The following is a 25,651-nucleotide window of genomic DNA, read 5'->3' on the forward strand; positions in this document are numbered from 1 at the left end:
GGGGTTCATCAAAATTAATTCGTTAAATGAATGTTGTTCAAATGAATGTTGCTTTCACACTAGAGGTTTTGTTGCAGCAAGAGATTGATTGACCTGTGCAATCAAAAATGTGCAAAAAGCTCCTGTTAATAGTTTAATGTTAAAGTCAGTAGGTTTAAGTGATGATTTAGAGATACATAAATATATGTTTACATAAATAAAGGCAAATTAATTACATTGATTGTCCAAAACTGTAATTCAGATTCTGACTTAAACATAGTAAGTGTGAAAGTGACAGTTCAGATGTGGTGTAAAATGGGTAACGCATAAGTGGTTTCCACCTAGATGAAGACTATATTCTTGGGTGTTGGTTAATAAAAGGGTTAAGTATGTGGGTTTAAGCCATTCCTCTGTTCTTTAGACATGTCAGACCAGGTATTGAGAGTGTTCAAGGCAGACCAGCAAAGTCGGTACATCATGATTGGGAAGGACACCACAGCAAAAGAAGTCGTAGCTCAGGCCATCCGAGAGTTTGCCTTGACCGCTGCTCCTGAAGCATATTCGTTGTGTGAAGTGTCAGTCACTCCTGAGGGTGTCATCAAGCAGCGGCGACTCCCTGAGCAACTCTCCAAACTGGCTGACAGGATCCAGCTGAGTGGCAGGTGCTGCCTTAGAGCCCTTGTGGCCATTTTGTTCAATTTTCTGTAGTATAATGGTGTCAGATCGCACAGAATATCCGTTGACCTCTCGTTTAACATGTAGGTACTACCTGAAAAGCAACATGGAGACAGAGACACTGTGCTCGGATGAAGATGCCCAGGAACTGCTAAGGGAGAGCCATATTAGCCTGCTGCAGCTTAGCACGGTGGAAGTGGCGACCCAGCTGTCCATGCGCGCATTTGAGCTGTTCTGTGCCATCGAGCCCACAGAGTATATTGATGACCTGTTCAAGCTGAAAACTCGCCTAACCGGACCCCCCAGCCTCAAGCTCTTTGAGGATGCCATCAATCGGGAGACCTTCTGGGTGGCCACAGAGGTGGTCCGTGAGCCCAACCAGCTCAAACGCATGAAGATCATCAAGCACTTCATAAAGATCGCACTGCATTGCCGCGAGTGCAAGAACTTCAACTCCATGTTTGCCATCATCAGGTAGAAAGAGGCTTCATTTTAAGAGGCAAAAAAAATTAAGGGTTAAATTGAAGACCTCTTAAGTGTGTTACATTTTTTTGGAGTCCCAATTAACAATGACATTTTGTGTCTTTTCCAGTGGTCTGAACTTGGCACCGGTGTCCAGACTGAGAGGCACATGGGAGAAATTGCCCAGCAAATATGAGAAGCTGTTTAGTGATCTTCAAGACCTATTTGATCCTTCCAGGAATATGGCAAAGTACCGGAATCTTCTGAACAGCCAGAACCTGCAGCCACCCATCATCCCACTGTTCCCTGTAATCAAGAAGGATCTCACCTTCCTGCATGAAGGTAAGACAACAGTAGGTGATGACATATATGTGTTTGTTTATTATTGAACTGTCTAGTTTTTGGTAATAACATTAAAAAAAAAAAAAAAAAATATATATATATATATATATATATATATATATATATATATATATATATATATATATATATATATATATATATTTTTTTTTTTTTTTAAACAGTCTCAAAAGTCCCTAACCATCCACATTTATGTGTAGCACTTACAACTCTGCATTGCCTTCCTAAATTTGTTTCAGACTAGGACTCTGATCTTTTCTGTTTAATCTTCTAGGCCATTGCACTGTACAAGCAAAAACCAAAATCCAGAATGGTGATTGACAAGTTGATTAATTTCATCTGGCAGCACAAAGCTTTGTAAAGATCCTTGCACACTGAGTTCACAGAAATTGGTGGGCTTCTTTTTAATACATGGCTCTAGAATCACTGGGAGAGCATCCAACTGAGCCACTGTTATCCTGAAGTAAACTTTGAATCACTAGTGATAATCCCTATATCTCAGGATTGGATGGATCCAATATTTCCTTTCTTTTTCTATTTTAAGAAGAGAGAGGACAACCAAATCATCCTCACCTTAAGAAGACTTCATTTTGTATTGTTTTGCTAATTTTTTAGCAACGGATATGCATTGGACTCAGTGTGCAAGGTTCCTGTTCGTGACAAATGTTTAGGTTGACGATATAAAAAAACACATAAAAATATTTCTGACTCCATGTGCAAGGACCTTAACTGTTTATGCGGTGCATTTAATGCAAGGTTTGTGCCTTTAAGGCACCGTTGCAAAAACTGTCCATTTTGAGAGTGTGAAATATGATCATGACAAAAAAAAAATATATATAAATATATGATATGAGCCTTTTCTTTATTGTCCACCCTAGGAAATGACTCGAAGGTGGACGGTTTGGTGAACTTTGAGAAACTGCGGATGATTGCTAAAGAGATCAGACATGTAGGCCGAATGGCAGCTGTAAACATGGACCCTGCTCTGATGTTCAGAACCAGGCGAGTGCCTTTCTGTTCTGACTGCTACAATGACTTCTTTGCCCTTCTTTCTGGCTGGACTCTTCGCACCACTGAGTAGCTTTTAGTGCCCACTCACTGCGATGTGTACAGCTCTCACCACACGCTTCTACACACAGGCCTTTTCCGAAGGTTTTTTGATATGTTGAAGTAATGTTTACGTACAAGACAGTTAAACCATTTTGTATGTTACTCTCTGTCTGCATTATTATCAGATAAGTTAGTGTCTCTCTTTTGGTCTCTGGTGCACCTCACCTTGGTACCCTTGGTCTGTTTCTCCTCATCTAAGTGTGTCTCCCTCTCTTTCTCTCATGGGCTATCTCTCTCCCCCATTTCTCTCTATGTCCACCCTCTCTGCCCCACGCTTCACTATTCATGGCTCTCCCTTATAGGAAGAAGAAATGGAGGAGTTTAGGGTAAGTATGGTGAACTCTCACCTTTGACCTCACGTGTCCTCCTTCCTTTAATTTGGGCTGGCTCCTCACCATCCATTATTTGTATTTTTCTGGTTCATTTGAGAATGCTTCTGCTCTGACGGATCCCATCCAAGCATTTGACCGCCATCACTTTTGCTATTCAGGGTCATTGAAAACACTCACCTCATTCTAAAATACATCCCAATGTTCCTGTTGTATAATAACCATAGATTTTTTAATGTTTCACAAACATGACCCCTCTAGTGTGCATGAATTTATTTACAGTTGTTTGGTTCCTGCTCATTTATTCATTTGATACCCCATGATCCATTTTTAGCAAAAGTGATTTAACGTGCCCCTTCCAGCTGAACTACTTACAATAGTTGCACGCTTTCTAAGTATTTGCTGTTTTTTTTTTCTTTATATTAAAAAATTGTGATTAATGGTATGTGTAAATTCAAACATAACCTTGTGTAAGATTTTATAAACCTACTATGCACAGTTCACCTTTAAACATAAAATAAATGGTTAAAAAAAACTATAGTTAAAGAAAAAACATGACCAAAAATAATAGCATACAAAAATGATCTGTTATTTTATCCCAAAACTCATGCAAAGTTTAAGCACTCTACTTCTGTTGTTTTATTTAACATCCAGTTTTTATTTAACTGCCTGATTGGCTGAGATTTTAAATGCATGGAATGTTTGGAAGCTGCAAGGAATGCAACTTACTGCATGTCAAAAAAAAATGCAACCAATCCTGCATCAGCATACTACCCACTTTTAAAGTCAGCCCTCATCTTTAACGATAATATTTGTGTGCGTTTAGGTCACTCAGCCAGGGGAGTGCCAATGCGGCCGTCCTGGATGTAACCCAGACGGGCGGGCACAAGAAGCGGGTCAGACGGAGTTCCTTCCTCAATGCCAAGAAGCTGTATGAGGATGCACAGATGGCACGCAAGGTCAAACAATACCTGTCCAACCTCACCCTTGAAACGAATGAGGAGAGCTTGCAGACACTCTCAATTCAGTGTGAGCCTTCAGTCAACACATGTGAGTAGCATGCAAGCACCCACATGTTTAGTTGAATATGTTTAGTTGAATATGTATTTGTCTTGTATATATCATCACAGTGCCGAAGAGTTCCGGGGACAGGAAAAGACCCGACACATCGCCTGTAGTTGCACGGGCCGCCGCTCACCAGCGCCAGCAGCTTCAGAAAGCCAACCAGGGGCTTCAAGTGCCTGCCGTAGCCCTTTACCCATCACGCAAGAAAGTGCCAGTCAAAGACTTGCCACCATTTGGTAAGATCACCACATTGATTTAGCATAAACATGATCAGCTACTACATTATATGTTACTGGTGCTCATAAGGATCTTACTGTATTTTCACAGGCACAAGCTCACCACAGTCTCTGAAGAAGATACTGTCCCTTTCAGAGGAGGCAGGAGAGAGACACAGGAAACAGACAGAGGATAATGTGTCCAACAATTCCTCACAACTGTCATCTCCTCCTACTTCTCCTCACAGCTCACCTAAGAAAGGTAAGCATACTCCGAAGACACACTCACTGGGGCACATTTAAATGTTTCTCCAACCTCTGTTCTTTGCACACTCGATTTGCTCTCTAAAATTAACTTATCAGTAAAGGGTGGAATCAGAGCCTTAGCATGAAGTGAACTATATTGTCAGACAGCTGCTCTGTTATCTAGCGCCCCCTAGTGCCAACATGTTTTCATGGCTGATTTTATGTGTTGAGACTGCCATCTAGTGGTAAAAATATCACACTTGGGAAATGAAATATCCTGACAAGGTTTACATGTGTTTTTTCCAAAACATTTTAGAACACTGCTTGTCTCTTTTTTCATTACTGTAACACTGGTTAGTGTCTACACCAACTGCTAAAGTCCGTCTACACTAGACGCGACAAAAAGACCATTTTGTGTCAATATGTCATAAATATAATGTAGCAGCAGTTTTCTTTCTGGGATTTGTCGTGCCATGTTCGGTGTAGACGACAGCACTGATTATAATGAGTTCTATACACTGATCTATATTGGTTCTATAGTATTCTGCCGCGCCGCTGGCGTCCAGTGTAGACACGATGTAAAGATACAAAGCTCCACTTTCCATATCTACTTTTACATTTGCATCACATAACATTTCTGTCTCTCATCATTCACGTGTTTTACCCTGTATTCAGCCATTGCATCTATAAGAAGCCACAGTATGAAGGGGTTTTCCTCCTCTTGTAGAAAATCACCAACAGGTAACAGGTCCTGGATGCAGATTAAAGCTGAGAGAGTTCACACAAGCATCATTATTGCTGTGTCTCAAGATTTAGTGAGCTGCCCACTCAAACATCATTTAGAGTATATCACCATTCAAAAACTTGGGGTTGGTAAGGTTTTGGAATTTTTTTTAAGTCTTATGTTCAACAAGGGGCAGATTTATCTGATAAAAAAAAAAAGTATATACATTTACAGAACCCAAAACATTTCATCCCTTTGTGGTATTGGTTGCTTTCATAGTATTTCTTGTTTACAGTTATATATTTCCATCCCTTGATTAAACCCTTTAGTATTAATATTAAATGTTATTTTTGTGTTTTGTTTTACATTGTTAGTTGGAGGTTCCACAAATTATTTTATACATTTCTAAATATCAGAAGTGCTGACATTTGGGTGAACTCTCTCACCAAGTCTAGACAGTGTTTTGCTCCTGTTGTAGCTGGCAGAGGCAAGCTAGTAGCTGTGTGTGTGTGTGTGTGTGTGTGTGTGTGTTACTGAAGCAACTGCCTGGTTTTGATTAGCTAATCTAAGAAAGGGGTGACTCTATTGTTTCGAGTTGAACCTCTGAAACCCTGGATACAACCTCTTATTTATTGCACTTATTATTGTATTGTCAATTTAATCATGATGTAAACAATAAGGCTTATCATCCATAAGTAGATGCAGGCATACAGTGTGAGCACTGACATAATATCTCACAGATATTCAATAGCTCTGTTCCAAAATCTTGTATGCTGCATTTTAAGACTGCATTTTAATCCTTCAAAGTCAAGGCATTCCCATAATGCACTGTGACAAGTTCAGTGAAAACAAAAAAACAAAAACAAATTTGTTATAAATATATTTCTGTTTTATTCAGAAGTCGAAAGTAACTCTACAATAGTTGGTTGGCAGCAAAGTAGCTCCATATATTCTGGAACAAAATATTTTAGGTAGAAAGTGGCAATTATAGAATGGGGTACTGCAGGGCTCTGTATTAAGGCCAAACCATTTTCTGATCATGTCATTCTGTGTACTCATGTGCCAGGTTATGGAAGAGCAGGTGACTACCTGTCGGACTCTGGCCACAGTGAGATCTCCTCACGCTCCAGTCTGGTGAGCACCTCCTCCCTGGATATGGGACCAGATGACCGCAGGCATCGATATGGAGTAATAGCTGGGGAGGCTCATGGCAGTAGCCACCGGCTAGAACGCAGGGCTACTGCTGATCCCGACCAGTACAGCTTGGGGTAAGCACTTCTCATTACCTTCAACTTACAACTTTCAACTAGTTGTATTGTTGCCTAAATCACTAGTCAGTTATTTGGTCTAAAGACGCCCTGGGTCAGTTATGTTGGTTTTGGGCTCATCTGACCCCAGTCGAATATGTACTAACATAATACACATTCTTGTGTTTAAAAGCAGATAGTCAGAGTACATTAGAATGATTATAGGTTTCTTGAGAAATATGAAACCATTTTTTTTTTAAACGGGGCACTCAAAAATAAAGCATTCTATTAAACAAATAGCAAGTATATATTAAGTTACAGTACCATTGTTTACCATCATGGCCTAGTCCTGCCAATGCAGAGTAAAAATTAAACCCTTCTGGATTCTTCTACCCTTTCTTCTTTCAGGTCCTACTCATCAATGCAGGACTGCCGGGGTCTGTATGCGGGCGCCACTGTGCTGTCTTCCCCCAGTTCAGAGGAGCTTACCCAGGACCAAGGTGACCGGGTGTCTCTCGATGCTGCTGATTCTGGTCGTGGCAGCTGGACCTCATGTTCCAGCGGCTCCCATGACAACATTCAGACCATGCAGCAGGGGCGTAGCTGGGAGGCACTTGCAGAGGGTGCAGGGCTTTGGGGAAGCAGAGGAAGCTGGGCGTCTGCCTGCTCCTCTTCGTCCTCTGTGGCATGTTGGGGTGAGGACTCTGAGGGAGACACAGGCACCATCAAGCGGAGAGGAGGGAGGGATGTGACCACAGACCCAGAGACCAGCAGCATCACCTCCACTGGTTCAGAAGAGTCCAGACAGCATAGTCGACGCCCCTCACCCATCACTGCAGGCAACACCAAAGCTGTGATCAGTAAGAGTCGCCACATTAACCTGTTTTGAAGGGATAGTTCACCCAAAAATGATTATTTTGATATTTACTTAACCTCATATTGATCCATTGCAATATATTCTCTTATTTTTTACATATACCATATTTTCCAGACTATAATTCACACTTTTTTTCATAGTATGGCTGGTCCTGCGACTTATATTCAGGTGCGACTTATTTATCAAAATTAATTTGACATGAGCCAAGAGAAATGAACCAAGAGAAAACATTGCGGTCTACAGCTGCGAGAGAGCGCTCAGGGCTGAAGACGGTAATGTTTTCTCTTGGTTCTTGATTCTAAATAAATGCAACTTATAGTCCAGTGTGACTTATATATGTTTTTTCCCTCATCTTAACGTATTTTTGGACTTCTGCGACTTATACTCGGGTGCGACTTATAGTCCGAAAACGGTAACTCAAAAATTAGAAGCATCAAATAGCTTTTTTCATTAAGCATCATTTAAAAGTTACCATTTCTGCTAGTTTCATAATAGGCAAAAAAACGTACAGTATTGTTCAAAATAATAGCAGTACAATGTGACTAACCAGAATAATCAAGGTTTTTCGTATATTTTTTTATTGCTACGTGGCAAACAAGTTACCAGTAGGTTCAGTAGATTCTCAGAAAACAAATGAGACCCAGCATTCATGATATGCACGCTCTTAAGGCTGTGCAATTGGGCAATTAGTTGAATTAGTTGAAAGGGGTGTGTTCAAAAAAATAGCAGTGTGGCATTCAATCACTGAGGTCATCAATTTTGTGAAGAAACAGGTGTGAATCAGGTGGCCCCTATTTAAGGATGAAGCCAACACTTGTTGAACATGCATTTGAAAGCTGAGGAAAATGGGTCGTTCAAGACATTGTTCAGAAGAACAGCGTACTTTGATTAAAAAGTTGATTAGAGAGGGGAAAACCTATAAAGAGGTGCAAAAAATGATAGGCTGTTCAGCTAAAATGATCTCCAATGCCTTAAAATGGAGAGCAAAACCAGAGAGACGTGGAAGAAAATGGAAGACAACCATCAAAATGGATAGAAGAATAACCAGAATGGCAAAGGCTCAGCCAATGATCACCTCCAGGATGATCAAAGACAGTCTGGAGTTACCTGTAAGTACTGTGACAGTTAGAAGACGTCTGTGTGAAGCTAATCTATTTTCAAGAATCCCCCGCAAAGTCCCTCTGTTAAAAAAAAGGCATGTGCAGAAGAGGTTACAATTTGCCAAAGAACACATCAACTGGCCTAAAGAGAAATGGAGGAACATTTTGTGGACTGATGAGAGTAAAATTGTTCTTTTTGGGTCCAAGGGCAACAGGTAGTTTGTGAGACGACCCCCCAAACTCTGAATTCAAGCCACAGTACACAGTGAAGACAGTGAAGCATGGAGGTGCAAGCATCATGATATGGGCATGTTTCTCCTACTATGGTGTTGGGCCTATTTATCGCATACCAGGGATCATGGATCAGTTTGCATATGTTAAAATACTTGAAGAGGTCATGTTGCCCTATGCTGAAGAGGACATGCCCTTGAAATGGTTGTTTCAACAAGACAATGACCCAAAACACACTAGTAAACAGGCAAAGTCTTGGTTCCAAACCAACAAAATTAATGTTATGGAGTGGCCAGCCCAATCTTCAGACCTTAATCCAATTGAGAACTTGTGGGGTGATATAAAAAATGCTGTTTCTGAAGCAAAACCAAGAAATGTGAATGAATTGTGGAATGTTGTTAAAGAATCATGGAGTGGAATAACAGCTGAGAGGTGCCACAAGTTGGTTGACTCCATGCCACACAGATGTCAAGCAGTTTTAAAAAACTGTGGTCATACAACTAAATATTAGTTTAGTGATTCACAGGATTGCTAAATCCCAGAAAAAAAAATGTTTGTACAAAATAGTTTTGAGTTTGTACAGTCAAAGGTAGACACTGCTATTTTTTTGAACACACCCCTTTCAACTAATTGCCCAATTGCACAGCCTTAAGAGCGTGCATATCATGAATGCTGGGTCTTGTTTGTTTTCTGACAATCTACTGAACCTACTGGTAACTTGTTTGCCACGTAGCAATAAAAAATATACTAAAAACCTTGATTATTCTGGTTAGTCACATTGTACTGCTATTATTTTGAACAATACTGTACAATAGTTTTAATTGAGGAACATTTTGTTATTAAGCTGTTATTTACTGAAAGTTTCGCCTTATGATACTTTTTGGTGATCATGTGAGGTTGGACATCAAACTGTCTGGTGCTTAGTACTCAAAAGTTGGGAAAAGATTTTGATTTTGGGGTAACACTTTTAAATGAAAATGTTGCATCAATTACTCACCCTGATGTTGTTTCGAATTCGAATTGTGTTCATCTTCTGAACACAAAGAAAGATATTTTTGATGAAATCCGAGAGCTTTCTGGCCATGCCTAGACAGCAAGGCATATGCAAGTGATGCTGTTGACATAGAACACTGCGCCTTGTTTACATGCAAAGGAATGCACACGCATGGTAATCTCGTTAATGGCGGTGGACAGTCCCGTGAAAGAAGAAATTGCTGAATAAAGACATATTTGTTGTTGTTTTTTTGCACACCAACAAGTGTTCTCGTAAGTACATAAAATTAAGTTTGAACCACTGATGTCACATGGACTATTTTAACAATGTCCTCACTATGTTTCTGTATCTTGACAGTGGTAGTAACCTTCCTGTCTATGGAGTGTCAAAAAAGCTCTCTGATTTCCTCAGAAATATTGTAATTTGTGTTCTGAAGATGAACTAAGTTATTTTGGGTTTAGAATGATGTAAGGGTGAGTAATTAATGACAGAATTTAGAATTTTGGGTGAACTATCCCTTTAAGAGTAACTACACCAAGTTATATTTCCTAACCTATCTGCTGTGTTTACACTTTTCAAATGTTGAAGTCATGATTCTTGCATGAAAAACACATTCACAACGATTTAACTAACATTTGAAAATGAACCATAGAGTAGAAACGAACACTTCAAGGTGGAATAACACAACAAACTACCTACAAGTGATCCTTCCTGATCTAGTGCATGTTTGCATGTGTCCGTCCACTTGTGTGAGAAGTGTTACGGATATTAAACGGATCTTTGGTGTCCGTCTACTTCCTCAGCACGGAAGGACGGTCGTTACCGGGATCCTCCTCCCACACCGCCCGGCTACACGGCACTGAGTATCACAGACGTAACTGAGGGTACGGCTCACTCGGGCAGGAGACCACCAGACTACACCACCGCCTTGCAGCGCTCCCGTCTTGTCACACATTCCCCCGACTCCCACCACCCCCCAGCTGCGGGAAAACCCACCCATTCGCTGGACCCCCGTGGCCGAGACGAGGAGGAGCCAGAGGAGGTGGAAGAGGAGGGTGAGTGCTTGTCTCCCAAACTCAGAGCTCAAAGGAGGAGAGGTCCACACACAGCAGTTCCCCCCAGGCCATGAGTTACATACACCACCCCAACAGGAAGGTAAAACATCCCAAACTCCAGTTACTTCCACACTCACACACTCCACGCACACTCACGTACACCAGTCATGGTCTCTGCATGCCAGGAGGACAGCTCCTTCACCTGCCCACCATCACCAACCACCAACGCATCTCACACAGTGCATGTGCCGCCACAGAGACAGCCTGCCCCCCGTCGACGTGGCAACATCCCAGTCATTGCTCCCTGCTCTGCAGTGTGTATTGGCTCTCACCCATCAGTGCTCACAGGAAAATCACTAGATCTGCCATCATAAATGCTTGAACACCTGATAAAGCCTGAAGTTGTGTTTGTGTTGTCAGGTAGCAGGTAAAATAGCGTTAGTACTTATCAGCACATAGTTCCTGACTTGGGGAATTGTCATTTTATTAATGTTCACAGAAGTAGTCTTTCTTGTCTTGTCATGTTTGTCTGTGGTACGGTAAGGCCAGAGCATATTTTATTCCTTATTATATTTAGCGGTAAGCCTGTGACTTTGTTCCAAACCCGAGTGCATTTCCTACCCTAGGCAGCATTTTTAAGGCGTCAAAAATACAACAACTACGCTGCCTTGCTTATTGTGTTTTGTTTTTTAATGTAGTGTATATATTATATAGTAAATTTATATTTAGATTTAAATACAGTTGAAGTCAAAAGTTTACATACACCTTGCAGAATCTCCAAAATGTTTATTATTTTACCAAAATAAGAGGGATCATGCAAAATGCATGTTATTGTTTAGTATATGAACAAGATATTTCACATAAAAGATGTTTGATTCTTTATACTTTATAGTTGTTCATGAGTCCCTTGTTTGTCCTGAACAGTAAAACTGCCTGCTGTTCTTCAGAAAAAACCTTCAGGTCCCACAAATGATCTGAACCATTTCCAACTATGATTTTAAGATCCATCTTTTCACACCCAGGACAAGGGACTCATATGCAACTATTACAACTATTATTAAAAATAAATATTTATAATCTAAATTCTCTCTCTCTCTCTCTCTCTCTCTCTCTCTCTCTCTCTCTCTCTCTCGATATATATACATACATACATACATATAGGCGCAAAACACATATAGAATCAACGCTTCGCTCCAAACTATGGCATCTAAAACAGAATTTTATATAGTTCTATTGTTTAACAGTTATGGTTAGTCACTTGTTAGTGATGTGAGTAACAAGTTGCTGCATATGAAACATTTCGTATCAGTGACCATTTCATTTAGGATACTATTTTCACACAGCCCCAGTTCCAGTCTACCTGCCATGATGGAAATTTTTTTTTTTTTTTTTTTAAATGTAGCATTGCATTATTTGGTTCCAAACAGTGACAACTGCTTGCTGGGATAAGACTTTATTCCAATTTTCTTTTACTTCCAAAATGTAATATGCACAAAACTGCACTTGCATCTGCTTACTGAAAATGCTGCAAAGGTTTGTGATGCCAAAGGCCGTTTCTGCTGAGACAATGAGCAATTAGATATACAGAGTATCAGTAACAGTTCACTTTCACATATCACTCGGGTTTGGATCAGAGCCTGTGTGTTTAGGTGATTATATTCGTGATGCTCACAGAGATTCTCTTTTCTTCCTCCAGAGGATGAACAGGTGTCTGCTGTTTGAAAAGGGGGCGACACTGGCTGCACTGCTGCATTAACTGATGGCCCATATGGGGCATTCACGGGTCCGACAGACAGACCATCCAGTCTACATTTTGACGGCACTGCCTCTCTCCCTCCTCAATGATGAATTCATCTCCCTGCCCTGCCTTAATGCATCATGGGGGGTTTAACGCCCTGCATGCTAAGAAATACTGTGAAGAAAGAAGGTGTGCAAAAAAATAACTTATTTGGCACTTTGGAGAATGGAAAAATGTACTGAACTGAAACTCGAACGAAGCGCTTTAACATTCATACACACACACAAACACTCACACACACACAAAACTACTGTTAACGGTTATCTTTAAACATTTCCTTCTGCTTAAAGGACACATGAACGTTAGTAGTTCCCCTCAGCACTTTTTAACTGTTTTTAAGGGGTAAAATGATCCACACAATCAACATTTCAGCCACTGGATTCTGGACATGCAGTTTGGATGCCACAGAAGGCTTGACTATAACTTAACTCCACTCCTTTTCACTTCAGTCCTCACGAAAACACGCATATCTGTGTGGTTCAATATAGCAGTATTATATTTGCAGGAGCACCACTTGAAGGACATCTCTTCTGCTGGATGACTACAAATGGAGTTCACTTTGACTCCTGACATACGTAGCACAGCGATTTAATACGGAAGGCGCTTTGTGAGAGGAAATGATGCTAAGTGAAGCCTTAGTGAGTGATTTTATTGTTTTTTTTTTAAGCTGCAGTGGGTTTGAGAGCTGTAAGAAAACATCAAGTTTGGTCAAAGGCCTCATAAAAAAAACATGAAATTACATAAATTTACATCTGTTGGTAATCGAAGAGACAAAGTCCATAAAAGTGAATCAGTTCTGCTGCAAGAAGCTTTTAGTGATGAAGAGGAAGTGTACATGCTCATCTTTGATATGACGCAGGTGGTTTTATCAGTTCAGTGCCTCTCCAGCTTCAAAAGCATTTGTTGTGGCACAACTTCAAGCCCCCTATTGGTTAAAGTGAGAACTGCAGGCGACTCAAGCAAATGGGGACGTTTTATTCGGGTGCTACTTTCTTCCTCTCATTCTGTGAAACCATTAAGGCGGTGTGTGAAAGATGGTGGCTTCTGTGTTATTTTTTCTTTACGGTGGATCAAGTCATGCATGTTTCTCCTGGAGCGGGCCTTGAACTAACTACCACTGCTGCACAACAGCTTTCACAATCATTCACAGGAACTGAACTGATATGTGCTTTTACACAAACCCACCCGGAGTCCACCAGTCAGAGCAGAACTGAACCGATGGGAGCACGTCACTTTTATTCTTTCATTTTAATCACTGAGTTAAGCTGATCACATTGATCAGTATAGTTAGAAACGATAGACTGAAGAAGAAAAAAGTTTGCAGTGTTTTCCACTGTACCCTGTAACATCACTACTTCAATGTTGCTTTCTCTAGTTGCTTTGTTTGTTCGTTCGTTCGTTTGTTTGTTCGTTTGTAGGTTTTTGGCTCCCACACAACTTTTTTTTTTTTTTTTTTTTTTTTTTTTTAATGGTTGCGGATACAGTTGTTCACGTTCACGTTCACGTTTTGGCAAGCCAAAATGAGTCACTTGTTTTTCAAAATAAGTTGCACAAATTGTACAAGCATAAATACAACAAGGTAAATAGTAGTAGGTAGCTGTTCTGCTACTCTGTTCGATATGTGATGTTTAGTGAGACGTGTACATTTAGCTGGTGAATATTATCTCTTTTTTGACTACTTTTACCTGTACGTCTTTTACAAAGACAATTGGTGGAGTATGTATTTGTTCTTTTGTTTTTTTGTTTTTTTGCCTTTCTTTTTTTTTTTTTTTTTGTATTTTTAATACAATAATTGTAAATATTGGTTATATTTTTGTTGAATTGTAGAAATGTATGATGTTTATGCCTCAACATCCAGTTTATATGAAGCTGGTAATCAATAAATTCGACAAAAATCAATCAACTTATAGTTTTTAAATGCTATTATTATTATTATTATTATTATTATTATTATTATTATTATTATTATTATTGCTCTTCTTATGTTGATTCTGCATTAAGGATTTTGTTTTCAAACATTGTTTTAAATGGCCTTTGTCACCATCTAGTGTTTGCACAAGATAAGACATGGAAGTAACTTGAAATGTGTATCTCATACTTTTCTAACTGACAAATGTATGTTGGGGTTAATAAAAGACATCCGTATCGTATCTGCTGTTCAACACTATGTGCTTTTTCAGTGTTACTTCATCGAATTTGATGAACCAAAGTGGATAAACTGGGTCATCGATACAGTGATTACACATTTGTCCTTATTGGGCATGATGCAAAAAAACAAAATTCTTCCATTTGTGATTTCTTGTACGTCTAAATATGTTTAGTGACGAACACATGCAACAGAGATCACTCCCGGCACTTTCCGGCACTTGCGCAGACTAAGCCAGAACGTGCGCTCACGTCACACACCAGGAAGCGTGAGCGCCCTCAGATCACTTGGATGTGTACAAGAGGTAAAAACGATATAAATACTGTTCGTTTTCTCACACAAACCGCTTGTTTTGTGTCTTAGGCCATCAATGTGTACTTACGATGGGGAATTGTTTAATTTGGACTTCTCTGTGCATACTCTTTGAGGTGACCATAGACCTGCATTATATGAGTGACAGACCAGAACGATTCGACCTAAAAATATAAAAATGGAAACTACTGCAGAAACAAAGACACCTACATCTTGGATGCCCTTGAGGTAAGCTAAAACATACCATAATTTAATCTAAAAGATAATTATCCCTTTAAGCTTTCTGTTTTTTCATCAGAAAATATTTGAATTATTTGGTTAGCATTGCATCATTTAAATACATCACTGATGAATGAGTGCTTCTTTAACCTAATAATCTAGATGTGCACTTTCTGAAAGAAATTCCTGAAGGTTTAAAAAAAATTACAACTTTGGTTCTGTGTAAATAAAATTCTGCACAAGAGCTGCTTTGGGTTTATCATGTCAATGTTTAATTATAGGATATAAATAGAAACGTGCTAATTAAATTGTCATGAAACAAACTGGATTAACAGTAGACCTCATGTCCTTCTCTTAGAAAATGTGACCCTGGACCACAAAACCAGTCTGTGATGAGTGGGACTGGGCCGAGAGCTGTGGGAACTGAACGAAGGCAGGTAGAGTAGGTTGAAGAGGAGCGACACCTGCACCACTCACCGGTCTCTAGTCCCATGGATTACAATGTATTTTATTAAATTAAATTAGTTAATTTTACTCAACTAAGTTTGTTCCACTTAACAAAAAGTTATACTGAATGAACCCAACAATTGCTTAATCTTAAGCAGAACTCAAATTCAATGTATTACAGCAGATTTCTAGTTCTCAGCATGCATTGCTTCTGCTTCTGTAAAGAGAGTTGTTGAGAATGTTGAAATGTTGTTGTTTTCACACAAATGTAAGCATTCTTACTTAATATTATGCTAAAGATATGGTAGTGTTTTTTTTATGTCAGTAATAATGTAAATAATGCTTAAGATCTATCTTGATGTGTATGTTAATTGTAATAAAAGAAACAACTAAGAATATGTTTTATTATTATTAATAATAATATTATTATTTATCATTATATAGAAAGCAGAAAACACAGGAAAATGAAGATTCATGGCTGAATATAACATGTTTCATGAGAGCATCTGGAGCTGCATTATTTTTTTTATTTTTTTATTTTTTGTCTCTGTAGTACTTGAAAGTCAGAAGAGGCTGAAGCACAAAACCCATGATTGACCAGAACATAATGAATTACCCAGAAAAACCAAACTTAATGCTAGTTGTTTTATTGAGTTACAGAAAGAAAGATGTTGAACATTGAGGCAACATGCCATAAAGCAAAACTGCAAGTGAACTTATAATCAGTGAATACAATGCATTTGCACTGTATTAAACATGTTTTATGCATGCAATTTCTGATTTAACATGGGCATTTAAGGGAACAGATTCAAATAGCAACGGCACAAACAAATGGTAGCTCTACTGTACACTTTCTGTCATTCCAATTCCCTTCAGCTGTTGTGAGAAAGAAAAATACAAAATATTAAACCGGCATCATTAATGCTTGTATTTAGAAAGACAGATTAAGAATGTCTAGCCTGTAACGTAAACACTGGAAGTGAGGGGAGAGAATATACTCTCAAAATAAAAGGTACAAAAGCTGTCACCAGGGCGGTACTTTCCAAAGGTACACCTTTGTACCCTATTATTAATATGATGCATATTAGTACTATAAAGGTACACATTAATACTAGCAACTTTTTAAAGGCCACCACCCCAGTGATAACATTTGTACATTTTTACTGAGAGTGTATAATGTCTTTATTAATTGTTACTGTTTATAGAGGGTTGAACAAATTCCAACACTGAAGACATCAAATGACATTCGAATCATTCAAAACAATTACCTCCATAGTTTGTCTCCATACAATGCTCATCATATTTGTTGTTAGGTTCTCCCGAGTTCCAAGCATGGAAATTCATTTTGGACCCATCACTCCAGAACCATGTCCCCTCCTGTTTACAGAAGAGCACAAGGATCACTGTGTTTAGGACCTCCTGGCATTATGTGCATGTGTAAAATGAAGAAATCAAAAACAAATAATAAAAACTCTATATCTCGCAGATGCTACTTGCACACCCCTGTGTAAATGTAAATGTTCACTTGTAAGCAGTGCTGATTTAAACAGTAAAGTGTAAAGCACAAACAATGAAAGTGACAAATTAAGTAAATAAATAAAATAACATACTGAAACCGCATCATAGCCTCCTATCCAGAATGCTTTTGAACTTGACACCAATAGCTTTAGGAAGGCTTGCTCCTTGAAACTGTGTACAGAAGCAAGGTTTCCACCACTGTTCAAGCACCTCACCTGAGGAGAATATGAGATAAGGAGAAGGTTAATAAGTCTTTAAGAAATTACAGTAAATACCAGGCTTATTTTCTGTCAGTTCTTGCTGAATATACCTACCTCTGCATCCTTCCAGGACTTTGGACCATTAAATGCCTTGAAGCATCTGTTTCCATGTCGACTCCACCCAGTTTCACAAGCTGTTACATGGAGATTTGTTTTGTATTATTGTCTGTGTATGTTTTCTTAAATTAATTTCATTATATCTATTATATATAAGGTGAGCTCAGGTAAAGTGGGCCACTTTGGTAAAACGTGTAAGAAAGATACCTAGAATTTTTTTTTTTTTACTTTTGTTCATGCTTTCTCAAGCCAACATCAACATTTGTTGGAAATTAGTTGAGCTCTGAGACAAACTAAACTGAACATTTTATAAAAATTGTTCTATGATAAAACATTGAAGGTATTTATGGATGTTCAGAATGAATGATGTATCTCACCTGAAGCATTCAGAGCAAAGAGTAGACCGAGAGACACATAGACAATCCAGACCGCCATTGTTTCTCACTGAAATCAGCCAGGAATACTGCACACCTGAACAAAAAATGTCAGACAAGACACATATTTAAATGAATGAATGAAAAAAAAAAAATCTAAATATAATTTGAATCCTATTGTAAATATTTTAATTGATGTATTAATTTAGTGACACTAACAGAGAATTTGCTGTGTTCATCTGTTTCAAAGCAGAGGTGTGAGTTTTTATATATGGCAGATGAACATGTTTACACATACTTTCAGCTGAATCATTTATCAGTGGATCATCAAGGTTACACATCCTATACCCAATACTGCAATCCTATGTTGCACAACATTGCACAATGAAAGTCTTGAAATAAAGCCCAAAATATGAATTATATAAATTTGCTTGCATTAAAAGGGTTATTTTTCAAGTAAATTTTGCAAGTTCTTTGGTCTCCATAATAACCATGGTTATTGAACACATGCTACTTAAAAAGTGAGATAATGTAAAAAAATATAAAAAAATCAATGGTTCAGTGTTCTCTTTCTCCCTTATTTAAGAGTATACTGATGCTGATGAATAATCAAAGTAAAGATATTTTTTTTTCTATTACAGATATGAAATAGGAAATAAGTTAAATAAATCCAGTAGGGACTAGTGTCTTATTTTTTTTTTATTTTTTTTTTTATTTATTTTTTTTATTTTTATTATTGATTAGTTAGATAATATATTTAGTTACAACACAGCATTGTCATTCACTTGTCTTATTCATGAAAGAAGTTCTCTTTTTCTCATTTGTAAGTCGCCTTGGATAAAAGCGTCTGCTAAATGATTAAATGTAAATGTAAAATGTATTAAAAAAAAAAAACTTTTATTAGTATATTATTATTTTATTATTCCTCCACTGAACATTTCTAAAAAAAAAAAAAGAGTCAAAGTAGAAAACAAAAAAGGTCAAAAGGTCACAAAACCTAAATAAGCTTTCCACTGATGTATGGTCTGTTAGGATTGCACCATATTTGGCTGAGAAACAACTATTGAGGGTACAAAGAAATCTAAATACTGAGAAAAATGCCTTTAAAGCTGTCCAAATGAAGTTCCTAGCAATGCATTACTAATAAAAAAATGTAAGTTTTAATTTATTTACAATAGGAAATTTACAAAATATCTTCTTGGAACATGATCTTAACTTAATATCCTAATGTTGAAAAACCTGAAGCATCTATATCCAAAGACAGACCATCATGCCCAACAAGCAGTTAAATGAATAAATAAATGTTATTTGTTTGTCATTTCATGTAATTAAATAAATTTACATTGCAGTAAAAGTTTGTCAAACATGAAAATAAATTATTTAGATTTTAATAAAGCAACATGATGTGAAAATATGTAAAATATTTTGCACTATTGCTAGTCACTTATCAAATACGTTTGCGATGCTCTTTGAAAATATTTAAAGCATACTGAAGAACATGATCATCAGCTTTGTACAAACTTTTAAGTTTTAAAGGAGACATATTATGCCCCTTTTTACAATAAGTAGTGTAAGTCCCTGGTATCTTCAGAATGTGTCTGTGAAGTTTCAGCTCAAAATACTCCACAGATGGAAGCGTCAGCACAAGTTCTTCTAGAAAGAACCCGGGGGGGTGGGTCCTCCAGTCAAATTCGCATTAGAGGGACTAAATATCAATTATTGTCACTTCACTTCAACCCACGGACATGAAAAGCAACCGCAACCGAAGTGTTAAAGTAGCCCAATTTTGCGGGAAATCTGTGGACTTGGCAACGCTGTTGCTTTTTTAGTTTTCGCGTCGGTGCTGCTTGCATCTCAAAACCAATAAAATCCCTCCATTCCATTCGGAAGGGTTCATCCCTATGATCTAATCCCTTCAAATGGTTTACCCTTTGGAGCGAGAGCTTCGGAGGGTTGAAGGGTGTAGGGAACCAAACAACTGTTGAGATTGCTGGGACCTACTCCCCTCAGCCGTGGGCCCCTATGATCATCACCACCTTTCACCCCAGTAGCGACGGCACTACATGCCATATTACATTTTTCTGGTTAACCACTGTGCCAACCACCCCCTGCCCTTTTTAAAGGGGACATATGATGTGATTACATTTTTTCTTTCTCTTTGGAGTGTTACAAGCTCTTGGTGCATAAACAAGATCTGTAAAGTTGCAAAGACTAAAGTCTAAAATCCAAAGGGATAGTCTTTATAAAAGATAAGACTTGTCCACGCCCTCCTAAAAACTAATTTAAACACGCCCCCACATGTCTACATCACTATGTGGAAAGATTTGCATTACGCCACCCAAATGTTCACACAAAGAAAGAGGGCGTAACTTTTATTCTCTCTGTATTATTGTTGTTGGCACAATGTTGTGGCTGAGGCCAGCCTAGAACCTAAACTTAAACCTTGCCAATTTAAACATTCAAAAGAGTTTAAACCATTCAAACAAACAAACGGTAAAGCTGAACTGAGTAGCTGGTTACTCGCACGCTGTGTTCGGTGTGCACGCAGTGAGCCGCTGTTCTGTTGATTTGTCCTACGCTGTCAGATTTTCCTACCTCCCACTAAAACAGTGGGTAGTACAATTCCACAACGAAAAATGCTACTGTAAAGTTATGGTTTATTAATGTCTACACCTACCACAACCCTAATCATACCCTTACAGAACTGCAAATACAGTAATTATGTGTTATATTCGCGGTTGTAGCTTGAAGGGATACAGCTACAGGAAACCAACAGTAAATATTATTTTCTACCAATTAGATTGCGTTTTTATTAAAGTCTACACCTACTCCAACCCTAAACCTACCCTTACAGTAATGCAGATACATTAAATATCGTTGTTTAACATGAGACAAAGGACGCGATATTGATGTGCGTGTGCGCAGTAAACCCTGGCAGGGTAGGATAAAATGTCAGGACACCGCGTCTCACAGACAGCAACACTGAACCAAGCTCTCCTTCAGGATGTTTGTGTCATCCTGCACCTGAATGAACAAAAACAAATCGCAGTTTAAACAAACAGAAAAGGATGTGAAAGAGCCCAATTCATTCTGGAGTTAAGGGCGCATGCAGGAGGTGTCTCAAAGTGCTTAAACACCAAATCTGACTCTTCTGGCTCTTGTACCAACAAATGCATACAAAATAGAACAGTTGAGAAAGAAATCGTGGTTCTAACTGACCCTCTGATGTCACATAGACTACTTTGAGGATGTTTTTATTACCTTCCTGGACATGGACTGTATACCGTACATACGTTTTTGATGGAGGGTCAGAAAGCTCTCTGACTAAATCTAAAATATCTTAAACTGTGTTCTGAGGATGAACGGAGGTCTCACGGGTTTGGAACGACATGAGGGTGAGTTATTAATGACATAATTTTAATATTTGGGTTAACTAACCCTTTAAGTGTTTCTTTCTTTAATGGCTAATGCAACCTTTTCAAACCACAGACTGAACAAAATTAGTGTTTAATCAGACAGTTTAACTCTGAGTTCTTGTCATATTTTATTACCAATTTCTAATCTATAACAAATAAACTGTGATAATCTGAGAAATGTTGAAGTTGTCTGAATACATTTTGTTGTGACTGTGTATTTTATTTTACAGTGGAAAAAAAAACGTGTAAATACCACAAATAAATAAATAGAACAAACATACAGTACAAATTAAACAATTTCAAACAGGGCCCACTGGTACAACCTGCACAGGGCCCCTCTAACCCCAGCTACGGCCCTGATGGCACGTCATGTCAAAAAGGTTGCCGACCCCTGATCTAAAACAATTCCTGAATGCCTTATACTGGAATGGAGTAAATATTACAACTTTAAGTCTCTCCTGTTGCATAGACCATTTCTGCAAAGAAGTCCTCGCTGTCTATTTCTGCATGAGCATCTTCTGAATAAGAGCAAGAATGTAAATGGACACATTTTCTTGCTTTGCTCAAACATTAAAGTTTTTCCAATGCACACTATGTTGACTAACTAAGAATTTCATCATAGTTTTGTCTATTCTGTTATTCTTTTACTATTCTCAGGACATATTATATTTAATATAATTCGATCTAGCTTAGCTATTTGGCATTAGTTTGCTGTGATAAATAACTAGGTGGCGCTGTCTCTCTTTCTGTGTGTTGAGCATTAAAGTATTCTATCTTGGAACTTGTACTCGTCAAGGCCTTTCTATAGTCTGATGTGATTTACGTACTTCCTGTCTACAGACACGACTTCCTCTCCACATTTCCTCCTAAACTTCTTCAATGTTTGGACTTGGAGGTTATAACTACTTTAATTCTGTAAAAATTTAGGTTGTGCCCCATGACTTGAATGTCCTGGTCAGAGTATGCTCATTCATAAGGTCATGCAAAAATCTTTGTGCAAGGGCTTTTTTATGCTTTTACAGGGTTCAATAGCTATTGAAGTTTAATTAGCTAGTGAGGCATTGTTGTTAAATATAAAGAGTTCTTATCCTTCTGAAAGGGTACCATACATTCCTTATATTCATTTCTGGACATGGCCAATATACTGTGTACACACTTTCAATGGAGGGACAGAAAGCTCTCGGACTAAGTCTAAAATATCTTAAACTGTGTTCTGAAGATGAACAGAGGTCTTATGGGTTTGGAACGACATGAGGGTGAGTCATTAATGACATAATTTTTCCTTTGTGGGTGAACTAACCCTTTATCATGGCCTATCGAGGCTTCACTTTACTCAGCCTATCGAGGCCTTTGCTCAATTTGGCCTATTGTGACCATCAGACAAATGTGACTATTGTTGTTTATAAAATTATGCCTATCATTTTCCTTCATAAATGCAGAGCACTAATTCCGAGTTCGGGTCACCATACTTGGCCATGTCACATCACTTTTTAAGGTAAATTAAGCAAATACTGGTGGTGGTGTCACACCTATTCATTACATCTACTGCCATGGCTTTTAGTGGCTATCCTCTCTATGTTCTTTTGTAGCCTTGTTGTCTGTGGTTCAGGAGTGGCTTAACAAGAGGAATACGACAACTGTAGCCAGTTGTGTGGTGGCCCTTGATGCCTTGACCCCAGCCTCACTCAAATTCTTGAATTGATTTTGCTTGACAGTCCTCATAAGGCTGTGGTTCTCTCAATTGGTTGTGCATTTTTTTCTTCCAGACTCAACTTTCTGTTAACATGCTTGGATACAGCACTCTGTGAACAACAGCCAACTTCTTTGGCAGTGAATGTTTGTGGCTTACCCTCCTTGTGAATGGTGTCAATGATTGTCTTGTGGACAACTGTCAGATCAGCAGTCTTCCTCATGATTGTGTAGCCTAGTGAACCAAACTGAGAGACCATTTTGAAGGCACAGGAAACCTTTGCAGGTGTTTTGTGTTTATTAGCTTATTGGCATGTCACCATATTCTAATTTGTTGAGATTTGTAGTGAATTGGTGGGATTTTTTTTTTTATAATAAACAATTATAACTAATATAGTTAAGTAAACAGTATAAGTATACAGAAAGTATACAGAAAATTAAGCAGTTTTACTATGATAAAAATTGATTATTATTGAAGAAATTATAGAGGCTGTAGCATTTCTATCACAAAAAAAGTAGCCAAAAATGTAAGATTAAGTGGATATGTGAATTAAATGTTTGGTCAATATTAAACAAGGATTTGATCATCCTGTAAGTGTAAAAATAGCAATTACCAGGCATTTGCCACCCTTTACAGGCATTTGTAATAATACTGAATATATATATATATATATATATATATATATATATATATATATATATATATATATATATAATATATTTTGTATTACATTATGTACTTTAACAGTGTTCTTCAACAATGTCTTACTCTATTTTAAGCTCTCATCCAGTTTTACTTTCTACTTACTTTCAAAGGTTTTATGTTCATTGTGAAAGTTAATACTGAAGTCTCCCCATGGCCATTTTTGCTGCTGGTTACCATTTTGAGATGCTAGATTACTTATTCCACCTTGTGTTTAAAAGGGAGAGAGACCATACCATGTTAAACAAGTTGTAGAATAATAAAGTCACTTACCTAAGAAAACAAAACAACAACAACAAAAAACTTCATTAACCTCCACTGAACATTTCTAAATGAAAGAAAATGAGTCAGAGTAGATAGCTTTTCCCATTTAGTTTTGACTTTTCACATGCTGCTTCCGTTCACACACACAAAGTGGCTCATTTCATAATATGGTGTATAATTCCAGCTGTTGCAAGAAAATAAGTCTTTTTTAATCTTATTACATTTACATTTTACATTTACATTTATTCATTTAGAAGAAGCTTTTATCCAAAGTGACTTACAAATGAGGACAGTGGAAGCAATCAAAAACACCAAAAAAAGCAATGATATATAAGTGCTATAACAAGTCTCAGTTAGATTAACACAGTACACGTAGCATGGGCTTTTAAATAATATAATAAATAAAAAGTATACAGATAATAAAAAAAAAAAAAAAAACTGAATAGAGCAAGCTAGTGTTAGAGGTCTTTACACACACACACACACACACACACACACACACACACACAATTGCATAATAAATGGAAAAAAAATAGAATAAAAAAAGATTAGAAAGGTAGTTCGATTTTTTTAAGAATTAGTTTAGTGAGTATTTAAGTTAGAGGGTCTAATAAAGATGGAAGAGATGTGTTTTAAGCCGATTCTTGAAGATGGCTAAGGAATCAGCTGTCCGGATTTTGTTTGGGAGGTCATTCCACCAGGAGGGAACATTTAATTTAAAAGTCTGTAAAAGTGACTTTGTGTTTCTTTGGGATGGCACAATCAAGCGACGTTCACTTGCAGAACGCAAGCTTCTAGAGGGCACATAAGTCTGAAGTAACAAATTTAGGTAAATGGGTGCAGAGCCAGTGGTAGTTCTATAGACAAATATCAATGCCTTGAATTTTATGCGAGCAGCTATTGGAAGCCAGTGCAAATTGATAAACAGATGTGTGACATGTATTCTTTTTTGGCTCATTAAAAATTAATCTTGCTGCCGCGTTCTGGATTAATTGTAAAGGTTTGATAGAACTGGCTGGATCTGCCAAGAGGGCATTGCAATAGTTCAGCCTGGACAGAACAAGAGCTTGAACAAGGAGTTGTGCAGCATGTTCCGCAGATAAAGCAATGTGTTTTAGCAATGTGGTCTGAGAAAGTCAGCTGATCATCAATCATAACTCCAAGGTTTCTAGCTGTTTTTGAAGGAGTTATGGTTGAGGTGCCTAACTTGATGGTGAAATTGTAATGAAACGATGGGTTTGCTGGAATCACAAGCAGTTCTGTCTTGGCAAGGTTGAGTTGAAGGTGATGGTCCATCATCCAGCCAGAAATGTCTGTTAGACAAGCTGAGATGCGAATAGCTACCGTTGGATCATCAGGATGGAATGAGAGGTAGAGTTGAGTGTCATCAGCATAGCAGTGGTATGAAAAGCCATGTTTCTGAATGAGAGAACCTAATAATGGCATGTAGAAAATACATGTTATGTTATTATTAATTAAATATAAACACTTTATTTACAGTGTTTATTTACAGATTTTTTTCAACTGTATACACAAAAAAATCATTCATTTGTCACACAATTTGCCATTTCAAGACATTGCTTTCCAAAATACTACACATATGAACTAATGGATCAAACAAGGCCATCAGGTATGCAGACTTAGGTGCTTAAAGGTCCCGTTTTACGTGCTTTTTTGAAGCTTTGATTGTGTTTACAATGTGCAATATAACATGTTTTCATGTTTCGCTTGTAAAAACACAGTTTCCATATCATAGGTCACTTCGATGCTGCGGTGACG

At 38.0% G+C, this 25,651-nt stretch overlaps 2 protein-coding genes and 1 pseudogene across 13 annotated transcripts in view; 1 reads left to right on the top strand and 2 right to left on the bottom strand.

Moving 5' to 3' along the window:
* LOC127971467 (rap guanine nucleotide exchange factor 2-like) overlaps positions 1–14,617 on the top strand; it is a 103,943-nt gene extending 89,326 nt beyond the window's left edge. For 9 of the 12 annotated variants that reach the window (XM_052574477.1, XM_052574478.1, XM_052574482.1 and 6 more), the window contains 12 exons: positions 401–641; positions 742–1,128; positions 1,247–1,458; positions 2,355–2,482; positions 2,893–2,912; positions 3,742–3,965; positions 4,046–4,216; positions 4,308–4,457; positions 6,232–6,433; positions 6,821–7,272; positions 10,418–10,769; positions 12,366–14,617. In XM_052574477.1, the coding sequence (XP_052430437.1) occupies positions 401–641; positions 742–1,128; positions 1,247–1,458; positions 2,355–2,482; positions 2,893–2,912; positions 3,742–3,965; positions 4,046–4,216; positions 4,308–4,457; positions 6,232–6,433; positions 6,821–7,272; positions 10,418–10,743 (2,513 nt within the window). In that variant the 3' untranslated portion in view covers positions 10,744–10,769; positions 12,366–14,617. The remainder of the gene's footprint in view (positions 1–400; positions 642–741; positions 1,129–1,246; positions 1,459–2,354; positions 2,483–2,892; positions 2,913–3,741; positions 3,966–4,045; positions 4,217–4,307; positions 4,458–6,231; positions 6,434–6,820; positions 7,273–10,417; positions 10,770–12,365) is intronic. The other 3 variants (XM_052574483.1, XM_052574487.1, XM_052574481.1) reach the window with 3 other exon arrangements.
* A 1,605-nt stretch (positions 14,618–16,222) lies between these two features.
* On the bottom strand, positions 16,223–18,082 carry LOC127970891 (galactose-specific lectin nattectin-like). The gene is made up of 6 exons (XM_052573595.1): positions 18,020–18,082; positions 17,804–17,897; positions 17,424–17,503; positions 17,202–17,324; positions 16,860–16,968; positions 16,223–16,467 (listed from the first exon to the last, which is right to left on the bottom strand). The coding sequence occupies exons 2-6, from the start codon at positions 17,859–17,861 to the stop codon at positions 16,400–16,402; spliced, it is 438 nt and encodes a 145-aa protein (XP_052429555.1). The 5' UTR covers positions 17,862–17,897; positions 18,020–18,082; the 3' UTR covers positions 16,223–16,399.
* Positions 18,083–24,478: 6,396 nt separating this feature from the next.
* Positions 24,479–25,318, bottom strand: LOC127971280 (uncharacterized; annotated as a pseudogene).
* Between the last annotated feature and the right edge of the window lie 333 nt (positions 25,319–25,651).

The sequence above is a fragment of the Carassius gibelio genome, chromosome B14 (assembly GCF_023724105.1).
Source record: "Carassius gibelio isolate Cgi1373 ecotype wild population from Czech Republic chromosome B14, carGib1.2-hapl.c, whole genome shotgun sequence".
Lineage (NCBI taxonomy): Eukaryota > Metazoa > Chordata > Actinopteri > Cypriniformes > Cyprinidae > Carassius > Carassius gibelio.